Source organism: Pristiophorus japonicus, chromosome 21, assembly GCF_044704955.1.
Source record: "Pristiophorus japonicus isolate sPriJap1 chromosome 21, sPriJap1.hap1, whole genome shotgun sequence".
Taxonomy (NCBI): domain Eukaryota; kingdom Metazoa; phylum Chordata; class Chondrichthyes; family Pristiophoridae; genus Pristiophorus; species Pristiophorus japonicus.
The window spans coordinates 94,135,277-94,148,759 of NC_091997.1; the positions used below are offsets into that span (position 1 = coordinate 94,135,277).

General features: G+C 44.9%; 1 protein-coding gene across 1 annotated transcript in view; it reads right to left on the reverse strand.

Annotated features, from left to right (window-relative positions):
• The window catches only part of cib2 (calcium and integrin binding family member 2), a 625,685-nt gene extending 612,611 nt beyond the window's left edge, over positions 1–13,074 (reverse strand). Inside the window, exon 1 of the mRNA XM_070864228.1 lies at positions 12,896–13,074. Coding sequence (XP_070720329.1) covers positions 12,896–12,946 — 51 coding nt within the window. The 5' untranslated portion in view covers positions 12,947–13,074. The remainder of the gene's footprint in view (positions 1–12,895) is intronic.
• Positions 13,075–13,483: the final 409 nt, after the last annotated feature.

Genomic DNA, 13,483 nt, shown 5'->3' on the forward strand with positions numbered 1-13,483 from the left:
TCTTCTGGCACCAGCCACAAATGACCAGATTTATTGAATTCATTTTTACACTTTTCCCTGGTGGGTTTATGAATTCAGAATGGGTATAATAGTCGAGCAGTTATAGTACTGGACGAGCACCACCAGTACCCATTCTGTTGTGATTGTCTCTTAAACTATTACCATCAACTTCAGTTGTGACTCTGAATAAGGTGCCCACTGTGTGTCAGTGCTCTCATAATCTGCTGCATTGCCTCCCTCTTACCTGGCACTAGCTCAGCTGTCATTCTGCTTGTTCGACCTGATTATCAGCATTCAGTTATAGCACTGTACCTGCAGTCTTCCTTCAGTCTAATTTAACTTCAATACGAAGCTTTGACCACACACGCATTCTGTTTGTCATCAGGCTGATTTTACATGTATTTAGATACCTCTGTACGATTGGTCACCTGGCATCATTGGACTGCCGATAAATAACTCGAATTACTCTATTTCCACGTTGAAGGACTCACTTACAGGATATCCTTTCTCTTTATTACATGACTTTGACTTCTTTTATTTATGTTTAATCTATATTCCCAACTTCTCTGATTTACCTTCTCCAATATCTTCTAACTTCAATCAATTGTGTCTCATTGATGTACCTTAGGTAACTTAACAATTTTCTATTTTTGAACCCAACTTATAAGTCTCTCCCCTTTAAATACTTTGCATAGAATCTATGGTATGATTCATTCAGTAAAAACCTTTCTATAATCCACCAATCTCAAGTTGTTTCAAACATTATTAATGTCACTCACGCATGCTATAGGTCTGCACTCACAATGCAATTTAATAAAACTTCATACAACAACATATTGCATTTACATGGCACCTTTATTGTAAAAACGTCCCCAGATGCTTCACAGGAGCAATATCAGACAAAGTTTGACAGTGAGTCAAATAAAGAGATATTAGGACAGGTGACCAAAAGCTTGGTCAAATAAATAGGTTTGAACGAGTGACAAAGGAGGAGGGGGAGGTGGAGAGGTGGAGAGTTTAGGGAGGGAATTCCAGAGCTTAGGGCTGAGGCAGCTGAAGGCATGGCCACCGATGGTGGCTCAATGCAAATCAGGGTAGAATTGGAGTAGCGCAGAGATCACGGAAGGTTATAGGGCTGGAAAAGATTCCTCATCATCACAGACAGTCCCTCGAACGAGGATGACTTGCTTCCACACGAGTTCACAGATGTTTCAATGAAGGACCCGATGTTCCAGTCCTGAACTCCCAATTGAGGGGGTGGAAGATGCCTGTGGGTGGATTTTTTTAACGTGTGGTGACCGTTGCACATCAGCCACCACACGGGCTTAACAGAGCTAGGCCTTTATCCAGTGGCAAGGGTTAACCAGGGCGACTGGAGACCTGCTCTGTTTACAGAGATATGGAGGGGCGAGGCCAAGGAGGGATTTGAACAGGAGGATGATAATTTTAAAATTGAGGTCTTGCTGGACTAAGAGCCAATGTCGGTCAGCGAGCCCAGGGGTGATGGGTGAGCAGGGCTGGGTGCAAGTTATGATATGGGCAGCCGAGTTTCAGATGAGCTCAAGTTTACACTCCTCAGTCTTGTAAAAACCTGGTTATGTCCCGTTGCTCTGTGAGCCTCATTATGTAAGTGTATTGCTAATCCCCCGGGACTCTCCTCACTGGGACTCTCCCGGGACAATGTCCTTTTGAATGCTGAATGCCCAAAATGCAAACCAGCATTCGAACTGCAACTTACCAAACTGTTACTGTGTAGGGTGCTTAACCTGAATGCTGAATAAATCCTAATTGGGAACACTAAGATCAGTTAGTAGCTGCAGCATGCAGTACCTGCAGATTAAAGATTTCGGGGGAGAAATTTGGTTGGACAGCGCCCCTCGCGAGAGTCGGAACAGGGGCAACGTGTTGCTACCATCAGCGCTGAGGAGCATCGGCCGGGAGCAGCAGCGTGCAACACCCTCGGTATCGACACGGAAGCAAAATTTGGTTTGGTAGCGCCCCTAGTGACCCTGCCAGAGAAAGCTGGCATGCAGAACTGTCCTGGGGCACGAAGGGAAGGAATAACTTCAGGAGGGAAGTGTGAGTGATAATTTTATTTTTGCGATTTAACTTTATTTGGGGTGAGTAATGTATCGAGAATGTTATTTGCTACGAATTTTTTTGGTTTCAGGGCGGCCTCTCTTTAGCTGGGGATATTTAGTTGCCCACTCGGCCGAGCGCCCTAAGTGAAATGTAGAATGCTTCCCTTCGTGCTCTGCTCCACTCTCAGGGAGCAAACACTGAAATGTGCTGGTCCCACCGCTAAAAAATCTCCACCGCTAAATTTACCGCCTGCCCGACATCAGCTCCTTATGAACCCTCCAATCACATTTCTAGCCCTTAAACTTTATGGCCTGGAGTTTCTTTAGCGGGCACAACTCGGATGTTCGACTACAAAATGTGCCTATTCTGCCGATGTCAAGTCACGCCCAAGTTTTCTCCCAATCTCACTGAAATATCCCGAGCGTAACAATGGGTGTAACAGGATGTAAATCACCATAAACAATTGCGACCAAAGAAAGCAGTTAACTCATGCCATATATTTAAAGTAAGAATATTTAGGGTTGAGCTGATATCACCATCGCTCAGGCCCATCAGGCACAGAGTGTCGCATAACCTGCAATCGAGGAAGCTTTTCCATTTTTAATGTGACTTATGATCGTGTCATAAAAATCCATTCAACGAAACAGAAAATACACAGCAGGTGTCAGTGAGGATAAATTTAACATAAGCTCTGAAAAAAGGCAATAAAATGCCAGGAAAATAACTTCCTTTCCTGGTCCGGGTTGCAGGAAGACTCTGACCAAGCGTGATTGCAGAAAGCTCACATGTGGGGGTGGGGCAAGGTTTATGGGTGGAGATATGTTCGGGCAGAGTGATCGATAGAGGGCTGTAAAAGATCAAGGAGATTTGGGCGTATCATAATCTCTTCCAGCCCCACAACCCCCCCGAGATGTCTGCGCTCCTCTAATTCTGCCCTCTTGAGCATCCTGATTATAATCACTCCACCATTGGTGGCCGTGCCTTCAGCTACCTGGGCCCCAAGCTCTGGAACTCCCTCCCTAAACCCCTCCACCTCTCTTTCCTCTTTCAACACCAAGCTTTTGGTCATCTGCCCTTAATATCTTGTGTGGCTCGATGTCAATTTTTTTTATAACACTGCTGTGAAGCGCCTTGGGACATTTTACTGTTAGAGGTGCTATATAAATACAAGTTGTTGTTGTTACGTGCCTGACTCACTTATGCCCGAAATTCTGCCATCCTTGAAGCCACTTAATTGATTTGCACCGAGGTGAACTGGGGGCCAAATACGGAGGGGCGTTTGAGGGGGGGTCTCCAGGCGTGAATCTGCTTGCCTCCCTCAGTACTTCCTCCCCCCACAGGCTTTGCAGATCGAAGATTTTCATCATCTAGCCAATGCTTCTTGATTTATCTTGCCTTCACTCCAGCTCTTTTCAATTTCGGTGTTAACCTGCACTATGCCCTTGGCCTTTCACCTAGTTTGATCCATTTAAAATCAAATATGATGATCATGTCACGTGATTCTATTTCAATTTAAACATCTCCAATGACTGCTGCCTCATTACATTGGCCTCATTTCTGCACATAGTTTATCTTCCTGACACAATCAGCACAATTACTACGTTAGAGCAAAAGTTTTAGGTGGTTTCAAATATATAAAATGCAAAAAAACCATTACAATACACACTTTATACATTATTGAAAAATTTGAGTAAATGAATTAAAGGTGGTGAATCTATCACAAGGTTTCAGTGGCTTTTTCTTGTCACACTTTCTGATGTCATCTGAACCAACCCTTGATGGAATTAGTGACATGTGACTCCTTCCTTGCAATCTGTTATGCTACACGGATCAGGTGTAAGCTGTGGTATCATCCTTGTCGCAGAGTCAGAAAGGTTGTGGGTTCAAATCCCACTTGAGCACAAAAATCTCGGCTGCCAATTACCTGTAATTTAAGTTGGAGACTTTAGTTATCCAGTGCAGTGCTGAGGGAGTGCTGCACTGTCAGGGGTGCCCTCTTTCAGATGAGATGTTAAACCGGATATTCTGTGTATTTACAGATTGTGAGAGTTGGTGAATATTCTGTGTATTTACAGAAGTGTGCTCTCTCAGGTGGACATAACAATTCCGTGGCACATTTTTAAAAAGAGCAGGGGAGTTATCTCCAGTGTCCTGGCCAATATTTATCCCTCAATCAACGTAAAAAGCAGCGCCCGAGACCAGCAGTGGGGAGCTTGCTGGAAGCAGAGTAAACAGACATGTGAGGGAATTTTTTTTTAAATCGAAATGTGACATCACAGGAAAGCAGGTAAGTGATTGGTAGGTGAGTATTTCTCTTTTTTCAAAACTTGGGTGTTGGTTTAAATTAAGAGCTGTGATTTCAGATTAAAAACTATGCATAGATAATTGAAATTTCAAAACTTGAAAACCTAATTAGTTAAATTAAAATACATTAGAGATAGCGTGGCAGGCGATGTGTTGCAGCTGCAGTGTGTGGGAGCTGGTAGGCACCAGTGAGATCCACGGCGACCACATCTGCAGCAAGTGTCTGTGGCTCGAGGAACTTGGGCTCCGTGTTGATGGGCTGGAGTCTGAGCTGCAGACACTGCGACACATCAGGGAGGGGAGAGTTACCCGGACACTGTGTTCCAGGAGGCAGTCACTCCCCTTCGATTAAATACTTCAAATTTGGTCCGTGGTCAGGGACAGGAGGGTGTGACTACGAGTGAGAAAGGTTTGGGGGCCCAGGAGGTAGTGATGAGGGAGCCTCGGCCCTTGCTCTTGTCCAACAGGTTCGAGGCTCTTGCTCCCCGTGTGGATGAGAGCAGGGACTGCAGGGAGGATGAGCAAACTGACCACAGCACCGTGGTACAGGGGGCCATTCAATAGGGGGAGTAAAAAGAACCGTTGTAGTGGAAGGGGACAGTATAGTTAGGGGGATAGATACTGTTCTCTGCAGCTGAGAGCATGAGTCCCGAAGGCTGTGTTGTCTGCCTGGTGCCAGGGTTAAGGACATATCCTCTGGGCTGGAGAGGAACTTGGAGTGGGAGAGGTCATGGCCAGTTGCCGTGGTCCATGTGGGTACCAACGACATACGTAGGACAAAGAGGTTGTGCTGAGTGAATATGAGCAGCTAGGGGCTAAATTAAAAAACAGAACCACAAAGATAATAATTTCTGGATCACTACCTGAGCCACAACCAAATTGGCATAGGGTATATAAGATCAGAGAGTTAAACACATGGCTCAAAGATTGGTGTGGGAGAAATGGGTTTTGGTTCGTAGGACACTGGCACCAGTACTGGGGTAAGAGGGAGCTGTTCCATCGGGACGGGCTCCACTTAGACCGTGCTGGGACTAGGGTCCTGACGAATCGAATAACTAGGGCTGTATAGAGGGCTTTAAACTAAATAGTGGGGAGGGGTGGGGGGGGAGAGTACAGGTGAGTGGAAATTTAAAAGTCAAAGAGAAAGGAGAAGGCAATAGAGCAGGGTAGCGATGGGGTAATGATAACCAAAGCGTGACAGGAAGGGACAGAATGTACAAACATAAAAGTGCATCAGAAAGTGGGGTCAGAGTAGGGAAAAATAGTAAAAAGACAAAATTAAAAGCTCTTTATCTGAATGCACATCGCATTCATAACAAGATAGATGAGTTGACAGCACAAATAGTAATAAATGGATATGATCTGATAGCTATTACAGAGACATGGTTGCAAGGTGACCAAGGCTGAATATTCAGGGGTACTTGACATTTTGGAAGGACAGACAGAAAGGAAAAGGAGGTGGGGTAGCTCTGTTAATAAAGGATGAGATTAGTGCAGTGAGAAATGTTATTGGCTCAGAAGATCAAGATGTAGAATCAGTTTGGGTGGAGCTAAGAAATAATAAAGGAAAGCAGTCACTGGTGGGAGTGGTTTACAGGCCCCAAACAGTAGCCACACTGTATAACAGAGAATAAATCAAGAAATAATGGAGGTTTGTAAGAAAGGTATGGCAATAATCATGGGTGATTTTAATCTTCATATTGATTGGACAAATCAAATTGGCAAAGGTAGCCTTGAGGAAGAGTTCATAGACTGTATTTGGGTTGGTATCTTCGAACAATACATTGTGGAACCAACCAGTGAACAGGCTATTTTAGATCTGCTAATGTATAATGAGATACGATTAATTAATGATCTCATATTAAAGGATCCTCTAGGGAAGAATAATCATAGCATGGTAGAATTTCAAATTCAGTTTGAGGCTGAGAAACTTGCATCTCAAACTAGTGTCCTGAACTTAAATAAAGGCAATTACAAAGGTGTGAAGAAAGAGTTGGCTAAAGTGGACTGGGAAAATAGATTAAAGGTAAGATGATAATTAAGCAGCGGCAGATATTTAAGGAGATATTTCATATCTCTCAGCAAAGATATATTCCAGTGAGAAAGAAAGACTCTAAGAGAAGGATGAACTATCACTGGCTAACTAAGGAAGTTAAGGATGGTATCAAATTGGAAACAGAGGCATACAATATTGCGAAGGACAGTAGAAGGCCAGAGGATTGGGACATTTTTAGAAACCAGCAAAGGACGACTAAAAAAAATAAGAAAGAGAGAGAAGACAGATTGAGAGTAAACCAGCAAGAAATATAAAAACAGACAGGAAGAGCTTCTACAGGTATATAAAAAGGAAGAGAGTAGCTAAAGTAAACATTGGTCCCTTAGCGGATGAGACTCGGGGAATTAATAATAGGGAACAGAGAAATGGCAGAGACATTGAACAAATATTGTGTATCAGTCATCATGGTAGAAGATACTAAAAGCATCCTAATAACAATAGATAATCAAGGGACTATAGAGGGAGAGGGGAACTTAAAACAATCACTATCACTAGAGATAAAGTACTAGACAAACTAATGGGACTAAAGGTGGACAAGTCCCCTGGACCTGATGGCCTGCATCCTAGGGTCTTAAAAGACGTGGCTGCAGAGATAATGGATGCATTGGATAGTGGATACTGCAAACATTCTAGGTTAGTATAAAAAGATATCAGGATAGCATGAAAGAATGTAGGCAGGTAAAGTCAGGGAAAACCCAAAGATATTTTATAAATACATTAAGAGTAAGAGGATAACTAGAGAAAGAGTCCTATTAGAAAGGGCCTATTAGAGACCATAAAGGAAATCTTGTGTGTGGAGGGTATGATTCTTAATGAATACTTTGCATTTGTTTTCACAAAAGAGAGGGGGCGACGCAGACTTTGCAATGAGGGAGGAGGAATGTAAAATATTAGATAAGATAAACATAGTGAGAGAAGAAGTATTAAGAGGCTTAGCAGCTTTGAAAGTGGATAAATCCCCAGTCCTGGTGAAATGTATCCCGGGCTGTTAAGAGAAGCAAAAGAGGAAATAGCAGAGGCTCTGACCATCATTTTCCAATCCTCTCTGGCTACAGGTGTGGTGCCAGAGGACTGGAGGACTGCTAATGTTGTACCTTTGTTTAAAAAGAGAGAAAGAGATAGACCGAGTAATTACAGACCAGTCAGCCTAACCTCAGTGGTGGCAAAACTATTGGAAAAAGTCCTAAGGGACAGGATAAATCTTCATTTGGAAAAACATGGATTAATCAAGGACTGTCAGCTTGGATTTGTTAAGGGAAGGTCGTGTCTGAATAACTTGATTGAATTTTTCGAGGAGGTAACCAGGAGGGTAGATGAGGGCAGTGTGCATGGTGTAGTGTACATGGATTTTAGCAAAGCTTTTGATAAGGTCCCACATGGCAGACTGGTCACGAATGCCCATGGGATAAAGGGCAAAGTGGAAATTGGATCCAAAATTGGCGCAGAGGCAGGAAACAAAGGATAATGGTTGATGGATGTTTTTGTGACTGGAAGGCTGTATCCAGTGGGGTTCCGCAAGGCTCAGTGTTGGGTCCCTTGCTTTTTGTGGTATATATCAATAACTTGGACTTGAATGCTGGGAGTATGAACAAGAAGTCTGCAGATCCCTGAAAGTAGCAGGCCAGGTGGTTAAGAAAGCATACAGAATGCTTGCCTTTATTGGCCGAGGCTAAGAGGGTGCAGAGGAGATTTACGAGGATGCTGCCTGGAATGAAAAATCTTAGCTATGAGGACAGATTGGATAGGCTGGGTTTGTTCTCCTTGGGACAGATGAGGTTGAGAAGAGACCTCATTGAGGTACAAAATTTTGAGGGACTTAGATATAGTAGATAGCAAGGGCCTATTTCCATTGGTGGAGGGGTCTATTAAAAGGGGGCATCATTTTAAGGTGGTTGTTGGAAGGTTTAGAGGGGATTTGAGGTGGGGCTTCTTCACGCAGAGGGTTGTGGGGATCTGCAACTCACTGCCTGGAAGGGTGGTGGATGCAGAAACCCTCACCACATTTAAGTGCTTGGATGGGCACTTAAAGTGCAGTAGACTGGACAACCTCTTGTTGGCCAGCGCAGATAGAAAATAGATGCAGGAGTAGGCCATTTGGCCCTTCGAGCCTGCACCACCATTCAACAAGATCATGGCTGATCATTCCTTCAGTACTCCTTTCCTGCTTTTTCTCCATACCCCTTGATCCCCATAGAAACATAATGGTGTGATGATAAATACTGCAGGGAATCGAATACAGCCAGGGTGATCTCCTGGACTAGTTTCGATCGCCTGGATGGGTCAGAGAGAAATTTTCCCAGATTTTTTTTTCCCCCAATTGGCCTGGGTTTTTATCTGGTTTTTGCCTCTCCCAGGAGATCACATGGCTCCGGTTGAGGTGGAGTGTAGAATGTTTCGGTGTAAGGGGTGTTGCGGACTGGTTGGGCCGGGTGCTCTTTACCTTTTCGCCATTGTTCATGGGTTTGTATCTAACCTTCAAGGCTGCTGACCGAGGGCCGTGTGGCTCTTTGTCGGCCAACGCGGACACGATGGGCTGAAATGGCCTCCGTCTGCGCTGTAAATTTCTATGTTTCTATTTTTCTATGACACTAAAATAGGCTGTGTGGTGGATAATGAAGAAGAAAGCTGTGGATTGTAGGAAGATATCAATATACTGGTCAGGTGGGCAGATCAGTGGCAAATGGAATTCAATCCGGATAAATGTGAGGTAATGCATTTGGGGAGGGCTAACAAGGCAAGGGAATACACATTAAATGGTACAACACTGAAAAGTGTAGAGGAACAAAGGGACCTTGGAGTGCAGGTCCACAGATCCCTGAAGGTAGCAGGCCAGGTGGATAAGGTGGTTAGGAAAGCAACTTGCCTTTATTATTCGAGGCATAGAATACAAGAGCAAGGAGGGTATGCTTGAACTGTATAAAACACTGGTTAGGCCGCAGCTGGAGTACTGTGTGCAGTTCTGGTCATCACATTACAGGAAAGATGTGATTGCACTGGAGAGGGTGCAGAGGAGATTTACAAGAATGTTGCCTGGACTAGAGAATTTTGGCTATGAGGAAAGATTGGAGATGCTGGGTCTGTTTTCTTTGGAACAGAGGAGGCTGAGGGAAGACCTGACTGAGGTGTATAAAATGATGAGGAGCCTGGATAGAGTGGATAGGAAGGACCTGTTTCCCTTAGCAGAGGGGTCAACAACCAGGGGGCATAGATTTAAAGTAATTGGGGGGAGGTTTAGAGGAGATATGAGGGGAAATGTCTTCACCCAGAGGGTGGTGGGGGTCTGGAACTCACTGCCTGAAAGGGTGATAGGGGCAGAAGCCCTCACCACATTTTTAAAATACTTGGATGTGAACTTAAAAGTGCTGTAACCTACAGGGCTACGGACCCAGAGCTGGAAAGTGGGATTAGGCTGGATAGCTCTTGGTTGGCCGGCGCGGACACGATGGGCCGAATGGCCTCCTTCCGTGCTGTAAATTTCTGTGGTTCTATGATTGGTTGTAATCTACCAAAATTCCCTGGATTCTGGAGAGGTCCCAGTGGGTTGGAAAACCACAAATGTAACGCCCCATGAGAGAAGGCATCAGTTGCCACAGTGTTTGCTCAGAAGCATGGTGTTGTGTTTTATTAAAGGCAGGTGTTGGGAATGAGAGCTATACCGTCTACATTCAACCCCTTCTGCCCTGATGCAGACTCTCGCTCTGATTACATCACGACTAAAGTGCTTGCTGCAAGTCCTCATAAATATTTATCTCCAAATGTTATAGAACTATAATCAGTAAACAATACTTTTACAATGAAACCACACAACTGTTAGAGTTAAATGTTTGATTTAAAGAGCCGTTTTATGTTGCTATTTGTTGATGAATTATCCATTTTGACCCATTTCATTCTTGTGCTTCTTTGCCAGCGGTAAGGACATCTGAATGCTTAGGAGCATTATAAGAATGACTTGCATTTATATAGCACCTTTTGTGGCCTTAGGATGTCCCAAAGCGTTTTACCGCCAAGTACTTTTGGAGTGTAGTCACTGTTGTAATGTGGGAAACGCGGCCACCAATTTTTGCACAGCAAGCTCCCACAAACAGCAATGAGATAATGAGCAGATAATCTGTTTTAGTGGTATTGACTGGGGGATAAATATTAGTCAGGACTCCCCTGCTCTTCTTTGAAAGAGTGCCATGGGATCTTTTACATCCAACTGAGCTCTGACCCAGGAGGCAGCGCCTCCCTCAGTACCGCAGTGGAACGTCAGCCTCGATCCTTGGGATCAATCTCTGGAGTCAATCCACAACCTTACAATTGGGAGGCGACAGCACTGCCAGTGAGCCGCAGTTAACGCCGAAAGCTGAGCAGGAAAATATACTGCAGGGCTGAGTGAGGTGTGCCACAGAACTACTTGTAGTTACTGGCTCGTGGATCATGTGAGACTAACTGCTGGAAATGTACACATCATTTCATTGCAGCATCACTTGTCACATCATTTCCCTCTCTCTTATCCTGCTGATACTGTACAGGTCGCTGCCACAACTCTTTTTGGGGGAGACAAATTAAACATTAGATCGAGTGCCCCCCGATCTGGGGGACACTCCAGACACTTTTAACTGCCCTCTTTTAAAAAATGTTTTGTTTTTTATGGGGGGGGTTTTAAAAAAAAAATTTGGGGGCATTAAAATCATATAATTTACAAGTGCCCCCTATAAAAGGGGAGGGGGACACTAAAAACCCGGCAATTAAAACAAATTAAACTTTAAAACATAAAATCAAATTAAAATTTGGTTGCCGGGGGTGATGATGCACTCCAGTCCCTCCAGCGCCCACCTCTCGCGGAAGGCCGCGAGCGTACCGGTGGACACCGCGTGCTCCATCTCTAAGGACACCCTGGCCCGGATGTCGGTGCGGAAGAGAGGCAGGCAGTCAGGCTGAATGAATAAGAAAGACTTGCATTTATATAGCACCTTTAGTGACCTTAGGATGTCCCAAAGCGTTTTACCGCCAAGTAATTTTGGAGTGTAGTCACTGTTGTAATGTGGGAAACGCGGCCACCAATTTGTGGACAGCAAGCTCCCACAAACAGCAATGAGATAATGAGCAGATAATCTGTTTTAGTGGTATTAACTGGGGGATAAATATTAGTCAGGACTCCCCTGCTCTTCTTTGAAAGAGTGCCATGGGATCTTTTACATCCAACTGAGCGCCTCGCCTTAAGCTCTGACCCAGGAGGCAGCGCCTCCCTCAGTACCGCAGTGGAACGTCAGCCTCGATCCTTGGGGTCAATCTCTGGAGTCAATCCACAACCTTACAATTGGGAGGCGACAGCGCTGCCAGTGAGCCGCAGCTAACGCCGAAAGCTGAGCAGGAAAATATACTGCAGGGCTGAGTGAGATGTGCCACAGAACTACTTGTAGTTACTGGCTCGTGGATCATGTGAGACTAACTGCTGGAAATGTACACATCATTTCATTGCAGCATCACTTGTCACAACATTTCCCTCTCTCTTATCCTGCTGATACTGTACAGGTCGCTGCCACACTCAGGATTAGACCCAGCAGCTGGGTGTCTTTCTCTTGGAATATTATCGGTTTAAAAAGTTAATTGGGCCTTTCTGCTGTGTCTCGCTCTTTTGCCAGTCCTCTCGCGGGGAGGCGGTGTGTGTGGCTGAGCGCGGGTAAACACGAGCTCTGGGTTGGTTATCTGTGCAAGAAACTGACATGACATTTACAAGCAGCCGGTTGGCAGCGGGACACTGCGGCTCCATGCAGATTGCAAGCTGCTTTTCTCACTGAATAAATAAATACACACGGTGCACAAAAGCCCGGCTTGCGTGTATTTACATTTTACGCCGAGTTGAATTTCGCTGCTCCCTGTCTTCCTCTCCGCCTGAAATAACCCGCAGTCACTTCCGAGAAAAATAATTCTCAAAGTGTTTAGCGTTAAACTGCAGATTGCATTGGCGGGATTGATGCAGCCCGGGGCTGTCAGAGAGGCTGTTGTGTAAAAACCGTGTCAGAGAGAGAGAGGCACCTCAGTTCAGACATTGAAATAATTAAAAAAGATAATTAACACATTAATAACGAAGTTCCTGTTAAATTCAGACAATTTTCACCAGCTGGCTGCAAACTTTGAACAGATCTGGTAAATTGCAAGTTTTATGTGTTCTCTGGTTTGCAGAAAGATTTGAAAGCGAGACAGCGATAAATGTGTTAGGCTGATATAATACCGTGTTACTGTTACCAGTTTATGTTAACTAAATCTACAACATTGAATTCAACTAGAACGCTAAAAGTAAACATTTTTTCGAGAAGAAATATTTTGTCTTGAAATGAACAAGGAGCCGGATGCTGCTGTGTTTACAGCCCTGGTCGAGTGTTGCAATACAGACAGTTTCAGGAAAAGGCAGAATTGTTTATTTGGAGACATTGCCTGCACAGGTGCTTGCGGTTCCTTCCCCCTTACCTGATATGCGTCTAGTTGTTCATCAGTAAATATCGTCTGCTTATTACCCATCTTAAACCAGTGACATTCCTGTTGTACAGATGCATCACATTGGCAGTTCCGGGCGATCCTTGTACTATATGCATTTACGGCATTTACACGGCGCGATCCCACGCCTGAGATTCTCCAGCCCGCATTGAATTTCAGAAGCACCAGCCGGCATCAGTTGCGAGTGGGTTTTGTTCTGTTTGGTGCGCTCCGCTCTCGGCGTGTCAGTCGAGCCGCTGCCACCAGCCCTGGGCTAGGAGGGAAGGGTCACATTTTCCCACCCTCCTGTGGTCGGATGCTTGTATCTGAATCCCCCTCCCACCTCTCTCTGTCTCCCTGCTCCAGCACTTTCACCAGGGACAGCTCGCTGGGATCCGCTGTGAGCTTCGCCTCAAACTGGCTCAGCCCCGCCTGCAGGAGCCCCTAGGGGGCGGCTTCCCCTGCCCTGGGATGTAAGGAACTCAACGTATTGTGTCTGAAAGGGGTTTTAACTTCTAACTCAGGCTGTCAGTTATAATGTATGGCAGAGTGGGATGCTGCATGATCAGGAAGGAAAATGCA